This window comes from Miniopterus schreibersii (genome assembly GCF_964146895.1).
Source record: "Miniopterus schreibersii genome assembly, chromosome: 9".
In the NCBI taxonomy this organism is placed as follows: domain Eukaryota; kingdom Metazoa; phylum Chordata; class Mammalia; order Chiroptera; family Miniopteridae; genus Miniopterus; species Miniopterus schreibersii.
In genome coordinates, this window is record NC_138118.1 from 14657733 (window position 1) to 14675228 (window position 17496).

The window sequence follows — 17496 nt, forward strand, 5'->3', positions numbered from 1 at the left end:
ATAAAAACAAAAGAAGCCCAAAGCCTATATACCCAATTGAGTACCAATTAAATAAAAGCCAAATTATTATAATTATAATGTATTCATAACAAATGATAATACAAAGGGCTATTGAATAACATGAGGATATATTTATTATACATTAAAGAGGAAAAAGAATACAGAACAGCACACAAAAGACAAAACCAAATTGAAAAATACACAGATACAACAAAATATCTGGAATGATATATATCAAAAGGTGATGAGTGGTGGTACTAACGGTAATTTATGTTGTTTCTGTGGGTCAATATTTTGAAATATTCCACAATAGACTTCTTGGGATGTTTTGCAATTAGAAAAAAAATACAAATTCATTTTCAAATGTGAAATTTAAAAATAGTTGAAATATGTTCACCTCTGATCCCAGCAGTCAAATCATATACATATACGTCACTTTTACTCTGAACCATGAAGCACATGTTAACACAAGAAACAATTTTAATTAATGTTTGACTTTAAGAAATAGAGACTAACATAAAAAAGTTAACAGCTAAGGATGCATCAAATTTTACTACCTAAACTATGTTAAGTCTTTAAATAATATGTAAACAAGATAAGAATCATTCCAAATCAGTGTAATTACCTAATGTATAAAAAACACTTTCAATGGTCATTCCAACTTTCATATTAACACATTAAAATGTAAAGATAAAATATATCTACATATTGTACCCTCTCTGTTGTAATGTTATAGCACTTCTCTTCTGTATTCCTAATTAGGCACATATTACAGTCATGTAAAATAATGAAAGAGCTTTGGTAACAGAAGTCAGAAGGCCCAAGATCAGAATCCTATCTCCTACCCTTTCAACTCTTAGACCTGGGGAAGTTAACTTTCCTCTCTGGATCTCAGTTTCCCTAGCTGTAAATGAGAATGATAATATTTATTATAGAGTTTTTGTAAAAGACTAAATCAAAAACTACAAGTGCTAAGCATAGTGCCTGAAGACTGGAAGATACCCAGTAAGTGGTTGTGGCTAGAGGCACACGCAATCGTTTTCAAGTCAGAGAACTTGCCAAGCCTCTTGAAACCTATATGACCTTGGACAAGTTACTTAACCTGTATGAACCTCAGTTTCCTCATCTGCAAAACAGATATAATACCTATCTTGCAGGTTTGTGCTAAGGATTAAGTAAAACTACATATAAAAATCACCTTGCATATAGTAGGTACTCAATAAATTATAGTATCATTATTAGCTACAGCAATAAACATTTGAGTATAGGGATTAGCAGTTTTTAAAATATTCTTACATATTAGAGTGCATATAATTCCATGAATTACTCATCATTTAAATAAGTATATTTCTCTTAATTCCCAAGTTGGGTGTAAATTCCAGAAATAAAGTAAAACACAGGCAAGTTTTCTTAAAAAATAAAGAGCCACTTCATTGGTTTCAAAGTAAAAATATGTTATCTATAACTAGATCTGCTTTAAAAATTTTGAAGTCCAAATAAACCTAAAAGGGTTAGAAGGGGAAATGTTTGTTTCTTTCTGCTTTTGAGAGAAGGGGCGGGGGGGGGAATTCTAAGTCCTTAGGAAGAAAATAGACATCTGAACTTCTCTATTTTTTTTCATGACTTCACGTCTTTATACAACTAAAACGTAAGTGCCTTTAATACAACAACTCTCTCAAATCTCTGAATTCCTGTCTCCACCTTTGTGCAGAAGCAGAACAGCACTATAGTTAAGACCATGGACTGTGGAGCCAGACTGCCTGGGTTCAAATCCTGCCTCCATCTAGCAGTGTGACCTTAGTTTTAGGCATGTTTTAACCTCCCCATGCCTGTTTCCTAAGCTGAAAAATGGAGATTCCTCATACAATTGTTTTTTGTTTTTTTTTTAAATATATCTTTACTGATTTCAGAGAGAGGAAAGGAGAGGGAGAGAGCTAGAAACATCAATGATGAGAGAGTCATTGATCGGCTGCAGCCCGCAACCCGGGCATGTGCGCTGACCGGGAATCAAACCCTGATCGCCTGGATCCTAGGTCGATGCTTAACCGCTGAGCCACACCCAGCCGGGCTCATACAATTGTTTTAAGGGTTAAATGTGTTAAAAGCTTTTATAAGAGAGGCTAGCATATGGAAGGCTCGTTAAGTTTCCCTTTGTTATTACTGCATTATTTAACCCTCAAAATGCCTAGATCTGTGACTTGTAATCAATAATTATTTGCTACTCTGTAGACAATTTCAACAAATTGTTTTACTTAATATTAGAACTGCTTAGGAAGTACCTTAACATGACTGTCACCGCCAGCAAAGATATAGCAGTTGCTGTTAGGATTTTAGGGCAAAGGTAAGGAAAGTTGACCCCTTCTTACACTTCCTACTATACAAAGCTGTAACATCCTTACCTACTAATAGAAGTTCAGTACCAAAACAGTTTTACAATTTACGTATGGCACAGACCAACCCAACAGACACAAAACTTAAACTCAAGCTCCAGAATACTCAACTACATTCCTTCGAAGAAAAAGTTCAGATCACTCTTCTATTATAATAGTTTAGTGCTTTAAAATAAAAACTATACTGCGTAAGTCAACAGACTATCATATGCATTAAATAAGACACTGTAAATGAAAGTTTTTGAAAGCTATACATTAAATACTAGTTTATGAATATATTTGAGAAAATTATAACAGATGTCAACAATTTCAAACAGCTGCCTTCTAACCCCCAAACTAGTGCTCCGAGGCCAGGATAAAGAGACGTAAGTCAGAGTAAAGTTGCCATCCCACTAAATCATTTCCTGCTTGAAATGTACTCTTTCCTTATTACAGATGGGACTTGTCATATCTGTTTCACTCCAACACTAGAAATTTAAGGAGTGAAATCCTGGAAGTAGCCTAACTCAAGAACAAGAAAATGGCTCCACAGTTACTAGATCAAACAATGCCACCCAATTCCCAACTGTCTGTGATCCTAACCTGGATATAGAAAAATGATTATCTTCAGGTTCAAGAATTTGTTAGCCCTGAAAAATCAGGAGTACCTAGGGCCACAATTCAACTCCAGCTGAGGGCTAGAATGCTTATCTAGCTCACTCTCAAATTAAAAGTTTCAATCAGCATCAATCAGGTCACAGCCATACAGCAGCCGTCATCAATAGGACACACAGGCTAGATCAGACCACAGGTCACTTGGCTCCCTTCACTGAACCAGATCCTACTGAAGGCTTGACTGCCAACCCCTGACCTGGCAAATAGGACAATGGCCTGGCAATCAAGAGCTAGATTCTTCTAGCGACAGCTCCATTTTGAAATTCTTGATGGATTTGACTAGAGAAATCAAACATGATAAAAGGGAAGAATTTCTGAAATGTAGGTGGCAAACTTCTCTGAACATGCTTCACAGATCTTGTCACTTCATTTGTTCATGTATTATTTGTAACTTATGCTTATAAAAATCATTCTGGCCCTGGCTTGTGTGGCCCAGTGGTTAGAGCCTCGGCCTGCACCAAAGGGTCATGGGTTCGATTTCCAGTCAAGGGCACGTCCCTGGGCTGCAGGTTCAATCCCAGACCCCAGTTGGGGAGCCTGGGGGAGGCAACCAATTGATGTCTCTCTCTCTCACATTGATGTTTCTCTCTCTCTTCTCTCTCCTCCTGGCCCCCTTCCACAATCACTAACAAAACCAAAAAAAAAAAAAAAAATCAATGGAAAAAAATATCCTCAGGTGAGGATTAACAAAACAAAACAAAAAAATCATTCTGGGCTAGTGAGATGACCATCCAGGGAAATAACTGTCCCTTTTCTTCAGGGTCTGCATGGGTCTTAAAACTTGACTAAATCAGTTTCTCTATCTTTATTTACAACTGGAATTAGATCTGCTCCTCTCAAAAATGCGTTAAAGGTAAGTAATTAACTGTATTAAAGTACTTTCGGCATTTCAGAAGGAATTTGCTACAGAAAAAAACATATGTAATATGCATCCCATGGGCAATGGTAGTAATGGAACTCTTTTTAACACCTAAATCGGAGATCCAGACCAAGCCAGTGTTGGAAGCTGAGTTCATTAAAGTCTGACTTTTCTGTCCCTATTTGAGTTTCAAGGTTGGGAAATCTGTCTGTGTTTACATAAATCCACGTTCTGAGCCATAATATAATAGAACTCTTCTGTAATGTCCCTCCTGCCCACTCCTAATCTTTTTCTGAACTACCAGCCGGGAAGAAGAAGAAAAAAAAATGCGCCCTGCAAATCCTACAAAGTCTCCCCACTTGGAAAGATTCGAATGGATCGCACAACTTCTCAGCCTCCGTGACTTTTACCACTCTCCCGGTGCTCATCACTTTTAATGACGCCCCCGCCCCCTCAGAAACTCCTCGTCTCAGCCTTACACTTTGTCCCGACGGCAATCGACTGCACTATCTGTCCCCCCACTCCGGCCAGCTCGGACGACCTCACAAACATCTCCACCAATTTGCCCGCCGCCCGGACCCCAAAAACTCCGAGTCCTGTCCCACCTCTCTGAGCTGCCCGGTCCCCAAGCCCTCAACTCCCAAATCCGGGCGCAGCATCACCGGCCCCCGATGGAAGCGCCCCTTCCCCGCGACCTCGCTCTCCCCACTATTACCCCTCCCCGAGTCCGGGACGGCCACCGCTCTGGGCGGCTGGACTGACTCCGGAGGCCGCGGGTCCCCTCACCAGGCCCCGCCTGGGCCTCTCGGCTCGGCGCCCTCCACTGCCCGCCTGGCCCAGCCGAGCTTACGCCGAACAGTAGGACAGCACCAGCCCAAGACCCGGCACTTACTCAGGAAGGTAGGTGGAGGAGAAGGAGCTCCACTTGTGTAGCGCGTAGGGCAGAAGCCGGCACTCTGGCGCCGCAGCAACAGCCCCGCCAGCCGCCATCTTGTCAGCACCGTAGCGGCCGCCGCCGACCGCCAGCCACGCCAGAAGGAGGGGAGGGGCGTGGCCTGATCTTAAAGGGGCCGCGGCCCGCCTCAGCCTTCAGCAAACCGGGGTCTCCCGTCCCAGTTGCCACTGCGTGCGGAGCTGAGGCGCGCGCGAGTCCGCGATTCTCTCCGAGCTCCCGGCGCGGAACCCTCCTTAATGACTTACCGAAATTGGGACGGGAGTGTGAGCCCCTGAGGGGCTGTCCTTGTGGGGCTTGGAGGGAGTGGCGCAAAAGACTTGTCTTGCAAGCCGAGGTAAGGAAAAAAACCAAGAATATAATGAACTAGATGGTAGCTGTGGGCCAGGAAGGGAACGTGAGAAGACGAACTTGGAGAAGGGACGCCTGTGCGACTTCGGAAACCACTGCCCTCTCCCAGTTTATGAATCCTCTAAGGACGCGGCATGGAAGGGGATCGGAGCGGAACAGCTAATTTCTTTTCCCTCTGGAGTTGTGGTTTTAAATGTCCTGCCCCCGGGTTCCAGAGTCGCGCCGAGGCCGGAAAAGGAAGTGCGCGCGCTCGCCGCCCCGCCGCCCCGCCGCCCCGCCGCCCCGCCGCCCCGCCGCCCCGCCGCCCCGCCGCCCCGCCGCCCCGCCGCCCCGCCGCCCCGCCGCCCCGCCGCCCCGCCGCCCCGCCGCCCCGCCGCCCCGCCTCGCGGACGCCGGCCGCGCGCCCTTTCGCACGAACCCGGGCGACGGGCTCCCCGCGTCGTGGCCTCCACCCCGCCCGCCGGCCCCCGGAGAAAGCCCTTGAGGAGTTGGGGGAGCTGTGCGACATCCATGCTCTAGTTGGTAAACCTGCCCACTTTTAACTTTGACCGACATTTAGCCCAGAAGTTCAGAAAGAGAGAGACACAGAGAGAGTTTCAAGGAAAAGACCACCACGGAGGGACCAACACCCCTTGTGCTCTGGATGCCCCACGGGCGTCATACCAGCAGCTTATCAAAAAAAGTTACTCGTGCTCTAGATACCTGGCGGCTTTAGGGAATGCTCCCACAGGGACCTGTTTGTCGGGGTGACGCTCTTTAGCCCTTGCAGCCACCCAAGGACTGATGTCACTCATTGGCCAAGAGGTTCTACCCCTGAAAAGCCTGGGCAGGATCTTCATCTCCACCCCACGTGAAAAAACTGACTCACGCAACTGTCAAAACACCTCAATAATTGTATTCTCCTCCCACTGTTAGAATCATTCACCTGCCCAAACGTCCTCACACCTTTTCCTGGCTTTTTATTCCCATAGGGGGAAACGTTTCAGTGGCCTCCACTAGCATATCAGGTCAAGGATGCCAAATAGAAAGGCCCACACAGTATGTCACCCTTTCAGAACCGCGTGTGCTTTGAGTGTGGCAGCATGTTGGAAAAGCAGGCGTTCCTTGAGGGGATGCTGTAACCCCAGTGACTCCAGTTGGGGGTCCAGAGACAGCAGGAGAGGCCAGAGGAGGTTAGTCCCAAAGATGGTTAGTGGTCATCTTGGGGGAGTGGGGGGGAGCAGGATACTTTTAAGGGGAGACGATTAAGATGGTGACTCAGTTCAATTCGTTTGTGACTCCTCCTTTGCTAATTACACCCCTTCCCTTAATGTCAGTGGAGTCCTTGTTCTTTTCCAGACAGAGTTATGGTTTATGAGTGATCTGTTTGTTTTTATTTTTTAATTCCTCACCCAAGGATATGTTTTATGGATTTTAGAGAGAGAGAGAAACATTAATGTGAGAGAAAAATATCTTATCGGTTGCCTCCCTTACAGGCCCCACCCGGAATCCAACCCGCAGCCTAGGTATGTGCCCTGACTCGGAATTGAACCGGCAAGCCTTTTGGTGTACGGGAGGATGCTCCAACCAACTGAGCCACACGGGCCAGGGCTATAAGTAATCTTAAAAAAAAAAAACCAACACACATATAAGCTAGTTCTTCCTAGGTCACTTTCTATGACTTTCAGTGACTTTCTGTTCCCTTTGGGTAACATCAGAAGGCCTTAGCAGAGACCTTTCACATCCTGCCTTGGTGACCTCTCCAGCCTCTCTCTCTCCTTTCTCCTTTGCACTCTTTACTCCAGCCACACTAAACTAACACACCGAATTGGCTCCTATAACTTGTGTTCTCTCTGGCCTCCCTCCAGGGCTTAGTCTCCCCCATTCCTCAGCTGCCTAACTCCTGCTCCCTTTTCAGATTATTTCATTCTGGAAAATCATTCCTCACCCCTTATTTTGGGACTAGGTGCCATTTTCTACATTTCCCATGACACCCCGAGTTTCCCTCCTTATATTAGCAAACACTGCAATATACTTAAATTTCCTCTTTATTATCTCATCCTCTCTCCCTAAACTATAACTCTCATAAAGGTAGGCCCCATGCATATCTCATTCACAGTTGTATCTTCAGTCCTGTTAGTGTCTCGCACGTAGTAGATATTCAATAAATATCTCTTGAGGAATGAGTGGATTGTGCTAAAAGAAAACTTGGTTACAAAGGCATAAGAATGCCAGAGCTTCTCACATTGCAAACGTGCCCCTGAGGTATGATTGCCATGGAGAATGTGAAGACTCGGGATAGCATGGCTTTCCTATAGCACTGATATTACAAATGTAAAATGATTTAAAGCACTTGTATGTTAAAATAAATACAGAGGGATGTGCTACTGAACCCAACATTTGTGTAAATGTTAAGATAAAATAGAAAACTAAAGAAATTTCAAATTTTGCAAGAGCCTGCTAGTAGCTCACATCTCCTAGGGTATACACCTTTGCCTCCTCTGCCTTTAGGGTATTACCTTAGGTGATAGGGTTTATTGTAAGGATACATGGGGAAGTCCTGGAAACTGCCAGCAGCCATTTAGTCCCTCTAGTTTCCCCACACTTCAAAGATTGGAACATATTGGTGGCCTCATGGAGAACTGGATAATAGATCATTTTTCAGGGATCTGCAGCTCTACTGACCCAGTCATCTTGTCATCCCCTAAAAGCAATCATATTTACTCATCTTTTCATCTCAGTATGGTTCACATAATAAATACTTCCAGGAGAGAGTAACTGATTGTGTTTGGTTTGTCACCATTCACTATCTTTTCCTGCAAAAAAAAAAAAAGATTTATTGAGAGGCTGTGATGTGCCAGGCCCTGTCCTAGAAGCTAAGGAGACAGGGATGAACAGACAAGCCAGACAAGGAAACTGCTTTCGTGGAGCTTACATTCTGGTAGGGCAACGTATAATAAAAATAATAAACAAGTCCACTAGATAATGGTAGTTTGTGTATTTAGGTGCTAAGAAGAGACCACACTGGAGTAATACTTCGAATGGATGGTAAAGGAAAGCTTCTCTAAGAAGGTAGTATTTGAGCTAATACCTGTACAATGAGAAAGTACCATCCATGCAAACGCTGGATAAACATTCTAGGCAGAGAGAAGTGTGATGGGCCTACAGCAGCAAAGGGGTTGGTGTGTTCAAAGAAAAGAAAGTGTGGCTGGAGCATAGTGATGGAGGGGGAGAGTGTAGTCAGGACAAATAAGGCCCTAATAGTCGTGGTAAGAAGTCATGACATGGAAATGTGAAGGGGAGACCTGCGCAGGGATTCAAGCCAAGGAGTAGCAAAATTCACTTTATATTTTGTAACGATAACTCTGCAAAAAAATAAAAAATAAGTTGGAGAGGCCAGATGGTTTGAAGTAAAGAAGAATCGACAGCAGGTTATTAGAGTAACCAGGCAAGAAATGATGGTGGCTTGGACTAGCAGAGGAGACAGAAGTGGTTGGCATATTTTGGAAGTAAAGTCCACTACACTTGCTAATGAAGGAGGGAAGGAAGGAGTAAAAGGAAAAAATCCAGGATAATGCCTGGGCTTTGGGTTTGCATCACTATGTAGATAGTGATACTTTTACTGAGGGGGGAAAATTGGGGGATGAAAAAGTTTTGAGGCAGAAGGAATCAAGAATTCTGACTTCAATGTACTATATAGGGCATGCCCAATAGATACCCAAGTGGAATTGCCAAGGATCCAATGTGGGAGACCCATATCGGTCAGAGTCTTACATGAAGCCACCTCATAGGCATTTGGCCTTCTTCATATCTAATCAATCAATGATTGCTTTTTTCTTTAGGCTGTGGCACTGATTCCTGGGTCAATGAACTTTTCTATGAGTAGCAGAGTCACCATAGCCCCAGGTATAGCAGCTCTAGATAGAAGAAACCATCTGTGGCAGCCTTCTGCAGAAGGCAGTGACAATACAAGAGTAATCTAAGGAAAGAAACCTAGAGTATATGTTGAAAATCTCAGTTTCAGTCCCAGTTCTACTTTTCTAGCTATGAGACCATGGAAGTCACTTAATTTCTCTGAGTCTCATTTTCTACCATAAAAAGTAAATTTAATACAATCTATGTTTTCTATTTCACAAGGGGGTTTGAAGATCAAATGAAGGAAAAGTGCTTGTCTGCTATGATATAAGTTCTCATTTAATTCTCACAGAACTCTGAGAGATAAGTATTATTATTCCCCCTTTCACAAATGAGAAAAGACTCAGGTGAAATAATTGTTTGTTGTCTTCTGTTTACCACCCCGCTGGCTGTGCAGGAAGGAAGAGAGTGAGATAGGGTATTTGTTCCCCTGACTCCCTGCCTGCAAGGTTACTCTGGGCTGACTGGCCCTTATAACCAGAGGTAACAAGCCCTCCTCCTGAGCAGCCTCTCCACAGATCTCTCTGGTTCTGAGTTCCAGTAACCACCCACTTTTTGCTCTCTGTGGTTTCCCTGTATGTACTCACATCTTTATAAATAGTCCCTTTATTAAACTTCTCAAATTGCCCAATTGCAGAATGCCATCTGTTTACAGCTAGGACCCTAATTGATACAATAACTTATCCAAAGAAATATAGTCAGTGACAGAGCCAGAATCTCTGGTTCAAAAGCCCACCCTATTTTATTGCATTCCATTCTTCTCAAGTGGAAAGAGACTTAGTAAACTGTAAAGTACTATTCAAATACAAGATATTGTCAAATAATGAAGACCACCAAAGCTTAAAAGCAAAACAAATACAGCTGATTTTATTTGTTTCCAGGCAAAGGAACACACTAATTGACTGAAGGGGGAAAGAAGGTGTTTTTAATTGTTAGGTAATGGGTTTCATGGTTGTTACATAAGTTAAAGATTAAAACAAATACTCTAAATAGGCTGGAATAAATCCACAGCTTTGTGCATGACTAGTTAAAACAAGCCCCATATTTCATAGGTCGGGAGGAAAAAAATCTTCACATAGGTTCTGTAAGGGTCTTACTTTAGCTTACTAGAGTTGTTCAAAGTTCATGGTTTCATTAACAGCTTTAACTGGTTTGGAGAGTTGAAGCACAGCACAGTAGTCATTCTTATCTCCTAGGCAAGCTGTGCTGTAAATGGAAGAATTTTCCTTTACAATATTATTATGGAAAAAAATGAAGAGACTAATACCCAAATATGTTAGGCGTTATGCCTGAGTTCACTTATACAACTGGGATGTTTACAGATCTGAATCTAGAACCCAAGTGCCTAATTCTCAGTCATGTTTTTCCTAATGTAATTAATGGGAAATTTTTAGATCTGCACCTACATTTTTCTTCTTAAATCCTCTATAATTGGCACATAATAGTTTCTCAAGAAATACTTCCTGAATTGAATATCTCTTAGTCCCTCCTGAATTCCTTCTCACTAATTTTGTTAGTCAATTGAGGCTGTTACAACAGAAATATGGGTGGCTTAAACAACAAACATTTCTCACAGTTCTGGAGGCTGGGAAGTCCAAGATCAAGGTGCCAGTATATTCAGTATCTGGTGAGAGCCTTCTTCCTTGTTTGCAGACAGCCACCTTCTTGTTTCTGCGCCTGACCCCCCCAAAATGAATGTTCTCGCAAGCAAAATACATGCATTCTGTCCCAACAAAAGTATGAACTCATTCCAGCATCAACTCTCAAGTCTATAAAGTCCAAAGTCTTACCTATCTATCATCTAAATCAGATACGGGTGAGACTCACCGAGGCAAAATTCTCTTCCAGCTATGAGCCTGCGAATCCAAACCTGCATAGAATAGACATTCCCATTCCAACAGGTAGAACTAGGAAGGACAGAAGGGGTGATTAGTCCCAAGAATGTCCAAAACCTAGCAAGGCAAACTCTGTGAATAATACTCTTTCTCTTGATGCTCTGCCCTCTGGACCCCTTCTTTCCCCCATCCCTTGTCCACTTCCCGAAAACTTCCCCCCACCCCTGCCCTCAACTCTGCCAGGAGAGACACATCCCCAGGACTCTACCTGGTGGTGGTCACACCCCTACAGCTCCTGGCAGCCAAGGCTCTGGGTGGGGGCTTTCTGGCTTGTTGCAATGCCCCCCACCTTTTGAAACCATGGAGGTAGCCCTGATGATCTCTGAATTGCCTTCAGGGTCATACTTCCCTTGTCTTGAAGAATAGCTTTGCTCCAACCGAGTCCTGTAAAATTCAAGAAGTCCAACAGTCTTTCTTCATTCCATCCCCTTCAGTTCAAATCTAGGAGTTCCTGCTGGGGTAGATGATTAGGTCTGTGGTTCATATCCACACTGATTTCCTTATCAAATGGTCAGTTAGCCACACCCTTGGTGTTCTTTTCCAAACACTGCTTTCTCATTTTTTTGTAATATGGATAGCCTGAGAAATTTCCATTTCTTTAAGTTCTGGTTCCTTTTTCTTAACAGTTCCATCCTTAATTCATTTCTCTCGTTTTGCATTTTGCTATAAGCAGTCAGATAGAACCAAGCTGCTACTTCAACACTTTGCTTAGAAATCGCCTCAGCTGGATGTTCAGTTTCATCACTTGTAAGTTCTGCCTTCCTCAAAACAGTAGAACATAAATACAGTTCATCCAAGCTCTTTGCCACTTTATAACAAGAATCACCTTTCCTCCAGTTTCCAATACCATGTTCCTCATTTCTCTGTGAGATAAGAATGATCTTTACAGTCCATATGTCTGCCAACATTCTGTACATGATTATTTATGTATTCTTTGAGAAGATAGAAGCTTTCTCTCCAGCTCTCCTCTTTCTGAGCTTTCACCAGAATCACCTTTAGGGGTTCCTTCACAGCTATATTGACTACTTCTAGCATGCACCCAGTATAAGGTCACTAATGCCATCATTAGGCTCTACTCTCATGACCTGATCTAAACCTAATTACTTCCCAAAGGCCCCATTTCCAAATAACATCACATTGGGATTAGGGCTTCAACATAAAAAATTTTGGCAAACACAAACATTCAGTTTATAAGCACTAATTTATGATTATATTTTTTAAAAATAAAAGGAATTTGCCTAGGGATCATTTATAGATCAGAAGACTAAAAAGAATTAAAGGCATGGGGCTGTCAATCTATTTTTTGGCCAGTAAATGAAGAACATCACCATGGGGATTAGAAGAGTAACTTTGCCCCAGTATAGTTTACATTGGACATTTTTTGCATGCTAGGAATTTACATGCATTATCTCAGCTAATCCTCACAACAGCTTGCAAGTGAACTCAGATTCTTGGAGGCTAAGATTCACCAAACTCATATGTGCCCTCTTCATTATACAATTATCAACTGTATGCATGCCTAACCTCACCCCAGCATTCAGGATTTAGAAGGCCAAGCGAAAGCATCTGTTGTATTCCTCAAGATAACTGTTCTACCTCAATCTTCTATTCACGGTTTCTATATTAACCCATTTCAACTCTGTCATTACTGTTTGAAATCCTTTCTTTGAGCACAACACTGCCCAAAGGAGCAGGTGAAAAGCAAATACCAACGTTTTGTTTGCTAAGTAAAGAGATAGCTCCTTTATTTTCTAGTACAAAGGAACTTCAGCCCACTGGGGACCTTTGCCCAGGTTATAGGTGAACATTGAGACTAGGTTCAAGTATGAAGCTTGGGTCTGTCTTCTCCCAGGAGGTGGCAGCAGCAGCAACCTCAGCCTGCTGGAGAAATCAGACAGAATTCCTCTTGCCTATTGGCACCCAAACCTAGAAATTTCTGGTTCCAGCGACTACTGTATCCCTCCTTTGGTTTGCTGAGCTTGATTGGAGCTGGGGCACAGGAACTGGCAATGATTCCTCTCCTAAGTGCCTAGTTTTTTATAAACACTTCAGTCTAAGCTGTGACCTTGAAGCATGTGTGAAGGAGGACCAGGATGTCTTTGGCCAGGGAAAAGAGCTTCAGAAAGAAACAGTAACTTGAACACATCCACACAGGCATAAATCCAGAGGACCCCAGCTCACACCAAGAATATATATTCTAGACCTAGCCTCCCCGCTACCAGCCAGTTGACCTTGTCATTAACTCTGTCAGACCTGCAATTTCCTCAACCACCTAGTGTAGACTAGGTGATCTTTAAGTATCTGCTAATTCTTAAATTATGACTTATTGCACTTTTATTTTCTGGATTAAGTAAGGTTGGGCCTTCGCCTTTCAGAATTTAAAAAAAAAATCCCAGACATAACAAAGTACTACTGGTTCCAAGTTAATCCCAGGTGAGCACATATCCTGGTTTGGTGAACACTGCCAGCTGCCTAGGAGGTGGGCAGGAATCCCAGGAAATGTCTGAACACCACACAGCTGTGGATGAACTGTCAACTGCTGGGAGTTGCTTTGCAAATTACCACATCTAAATGAAGCTGACAAAATAATATTCCAAAAAGCAATTAACACTGATTCCTAATGTATTTGGAACTAAAAGGTCTTTTGGGAAAAGTGAAATTGGCTCAGAAAAAATTACTCCAGCCCTCTGGGTAGAAAAATGTTTGAAGTTAAGGGGATTCTTAAGTCAGGATCTGTCAGTGCTTTCGTCCCATCACCTGGTCTTTTGTGAAGGAGGAGACAGAACTAGCTCCTCTCATTCCCCCTCCCCCCACTTCATCTTGGTTGCTGTCACCATCATTGGACTGTTTAAACTTTTATCCATTCATTCCGTAATCACTTACTGAGCACCTACTGTGTGCCAGGTGCTAGGAATACACCTAGCTATTAAGGAGCTCACAATCAAGTAGTCAAATATTAAATGGGCTAAAATTAAAAATTCAGGCCTATCTGGTGTGCCTTGGTGGTTGAGCATCGATGCCTAAACCAGGAGGTCACCAGTTTGATTTCCAGTCAGGGCTCATGCCCTGGTTGTGGGCTTGATCCCCAGTGGGGGGCGTGCAAGAGGCAGCAGATTGATGTTTCTCTCTCATTGATGTTTCTATCCCTCTCCCTTCCTCTCTCTCTAAATCAATAAAAACATAAAAAAAAGAATTCATGAAAGATTAGCATATAAAATATAAAGAAATAATAGTGGTCATAGTGGTGGTAGCAGTAGCATTATCTTCATAAATATAGGCCAAATATATTTCCTAATTAAAGCTATCCCCAGAACATAATAGAATCATGTAAAGATAATCTCACTGTCCTATAGGTATTGGCCCCTGTGGGTTTGTCAAGGCAACCATCTCCCTATTTCACATGAAAGTCATATTAGAATCCCATCCTGGGTTAGGAAGCTTTGGCCCCAGAAGGCCACTCTAAATGGAAATATGAATCTGTTGCCTGGCATGGGCTGAGTGGGGACAGCTTCCTCCTCTGCCTTTTCCTCCTGAGAATACTAGCACAGGTTAAACAGGTGTCCGTGTTACTGAAACAGAGGGAACTGGACAGAGGGAACTGGGGAATGACAGAAATAGGAGAGCATGGTGATAGCAAATTCTAGGTTGGCTCCACACTAGAAAAGAGTCATGTCCAACTTGGAGAGCAGGTCAGAAAATGAGGGGACACAGGGGTGTCCAGTGGGACAACAAACAAGCAGAAAAGAGGCAAACCATTTCTCCTGGTTCCCCCACATTACAGATGAGCCTGAGGAGGTCAACAGAAGTTTGTCTTCAAAGAGATACCAGATGCCCTCACGACGTTGGAATCAGGTCAGATAATTTCTCAGATGCAAATTTTTAATAGAGACCTTTCTTATCATATTGATAATTTTGATATATTTCTTCCTGTATATTTCCAAATAAGCTCAAACCCCAACCTCTACAACTGATTTTCAGCCATGCCAGTTACTAAATATATAGCACAAGGGATGAAAACCTCTGCCCTTTGACTTAACTTGCTGACCCGCTATTTTGAGCCAGAACTCTCCCATTCGGCTGGCTACTTTTTCGTGATGAAGGGTCAGGAAGATGTTTAAAATTACTTAAATTAATGTAAGTGCAGACACGAGTTATCTCGTGATTGGTCAGCAATATTCGGACACGGAAACAGTTGTATACTCGTGACTGGTCAGCACAGTGTTAATTTTATCCAATTTAATGTTCAAGTCACTGCTCTCACAACCCAAAAAAAACAGCATTATAATGGGATCCCGATGAGAACATTCAGAGAGAAGCCTCTAAGCAGTGGCTGTCACTCTTGGCTGAGTACTAGAAGCACATGGGAAACTTTTTAAAATTCCCATGCCACATCCCAAATCAATTATGTATTAGTGTGGGACCTAGGCATTGATATATTAATTTTAAGTTCCTCAGAAGATTTCTACGTGCAGCCAAGGTTGAGAACTTTTCCCGCTTATGTCTTAGGATGGTGGCAGGCAAGAAGCCTGTCAGCTGCTAACCGACACCTGAGCTCTTCTTCCTTGGGAATTTCTCCTGAGAAGTCAGTATCAAGAAACCAGATACTGCAATGGCAGCTCACTTGGACATCCGCTTTGGAAGGTTTCCATTTCAACTTTACCACTTTATTCACTAAGTCTACATTTAATATGATTCAAGTACTTAAAGAGCTATGGACAGTAGTTAATCAGTATGTCAAAGAGAATTGGAAACAGGTGATGGTGATATGAATTTCACACTTTAGAAATCCCACATTCACCTTTAAAACATAGATGTGTATTTTTAAATCCCCGCATGACTCAGTCTTTTCCCTCTCCTCCTCTTTACCCACTTTCTCTTTCCCTTCCTCTCTCCGCCTGTCTCCTCCACCTGCTCGCCTACTGTCACTGTCTGATTCCTGTTTCCCTTGGTTTATCTTTCACTACCCTCTGCATCACCCTATACCTTCTGCATCTGAATCCATTTTTTAAAACTCTCTATTCTCGCCCCCTTACCTACAACATACACTCTCTCCTCTGTTTCATCATCGGTCCCCTTACAGCTCCTTAATGGACTATACTGTAGAACAAAACCATTGTCAGGTATTTATAATATTAAATAAGATATTTCATGGTTAATTTTAAAAGTATAGGAGTTCTGAAAGTACTATATTTCTCTCTCCAAGGAGAAAAAAACCTTGTCATAGTTAGCACTCCTTAAATACTAACTAATAATTATTTTTATAACTTCCTGTATTGGCCCTAGATTACTTCTTTTCATGCAGTTCAGTGACCCTCAATAGAAAAATGTTTCTCTGTTCTTCAATAATCCCAACAGCAGCAGCTGATATTAATGTAAAAAGAAACAAGCTGAAAACGGTAGTTGAGCCCTGGCTGGTATGGTTCAGTAGTTAGAGAGTTGGTCTCAGGTTCAATTCCCGGTCAACGGCACGTACCTGGGTTGCAGGTACCCCCTTCGGGGCACGTGTAGGAAGCAACCGGTTGATGTGTGTCTCTCTCACATCGATGTTTCTCTCCCTCTGTCTCTCCTCCCTCCCCCCCTCTTCCACTGTCTCTGAAAAGCAATGGAAAAAATATCCTCAGGTGAGGATTAACAAAAAAAATAAAAATATAAACAGTAGTTGAGTGTATGCATCCTGAATTGCATACTCAGTTGCAAAGTCATCATCATGATTATTGTGGTAATTGCACAGGTGAGGTATTTAAATAATTGTTCAAAATGTCTTCTTGAGGAAATAACTGCATCAGGGCTAGCTGTCACAAACCAACCTACAACAATAACCTTGTATATGCATCTTCAGTATTCATAGCAATTCTACAATCACAAATATGTGCATTCATCTCATGTCCTTAAGCAACCTAAAAAATAACAAACAAACCTTGATCGGAGCCAATGTCTCACTTGGTAGTTGACCTGTGTATTTAAGCAGTGTCCTGGAACAACCTTAGAATCACAAACCACCAAACAAAAATCGCACCATCAATTCAATGGCAAACTGGGGTGGGTGACCCAGCATCCACCTGCTGTTATGGCAACAAATCTAGGTACAAGTAGAAGAGTGGAAACCAGGTAGATAGGTCGGCGCACAAACTAAAACATTTAGGAGAATTAGCTACAAAGATAGACAGATTTTATTGACTTGAAATTTGTAAACAAACAGGAACTATGGGAAAAGAGAGAAGGCCTTGTTTTTCGTTTACTTGTGAAAGCCGAAAGCATCTGAGATTTTCTCTTCCCGAGATACAGCTGTGCAATGACTAATAGGAATTAAGTGAGCCTGCACCAGGAACTGAATGTGCCACTTCACTGGGAACAGAAATTGTTCCCCTGATAGAGGCTGTCCTCTCAGATTAGTACTTTGGATGTTTTAAAGAAGATCAGCCAGACACGAATATGGTGCTTTTATAAAGAGCAAGAATCATCCAAGCACCTTTGCAAATTTTCTTTATATCTCAGTGCTTC

General features: G+C 42.6%; 1 protein-coding gene and 1 long non-coding RNA gene across 5 annotated transcripts in view; one reads left to right on the plus strand and one right to left on the minus strand.

Moving 5' to 3' along the window:
- MKLN1 (muskelin 1) overlaps window positions 1–17496 on the minus strand; it is a 306710-nt gene that overhangs the window by 147865 nt on the left and 141349 nt on the right. Inside the window, exon 1 of one of the 4 annotated variants that reach the window (XM_081147022.1) lies at window positions 4796–4931. The exons of the other annotated variants lie outside the window; for them this stretch is intronic. Within the exon in view, the coding sequence (XP_081003148.1) occupies window positions 4796–4893 (98 nt within the window). The 5' untranslated portion in view covers window positions 4894–4931. Of the gene's footprint in view, window positions 1–4795; window positions 4932–17496 lie in introns of those variants that run through there. 4 annotated transcript variants of the gene reach the window in all.
- Window positions 5022–16625, plus strand: LOC308561672. Its single transcript, XR_013999540.1, has 3 exons — window positions 5022–5192; window positions 14777–14847; window positions 15502–16625. It is a non-coding gene; the product is annotated as an uncharacterized lncRNA (long non-coding RNA).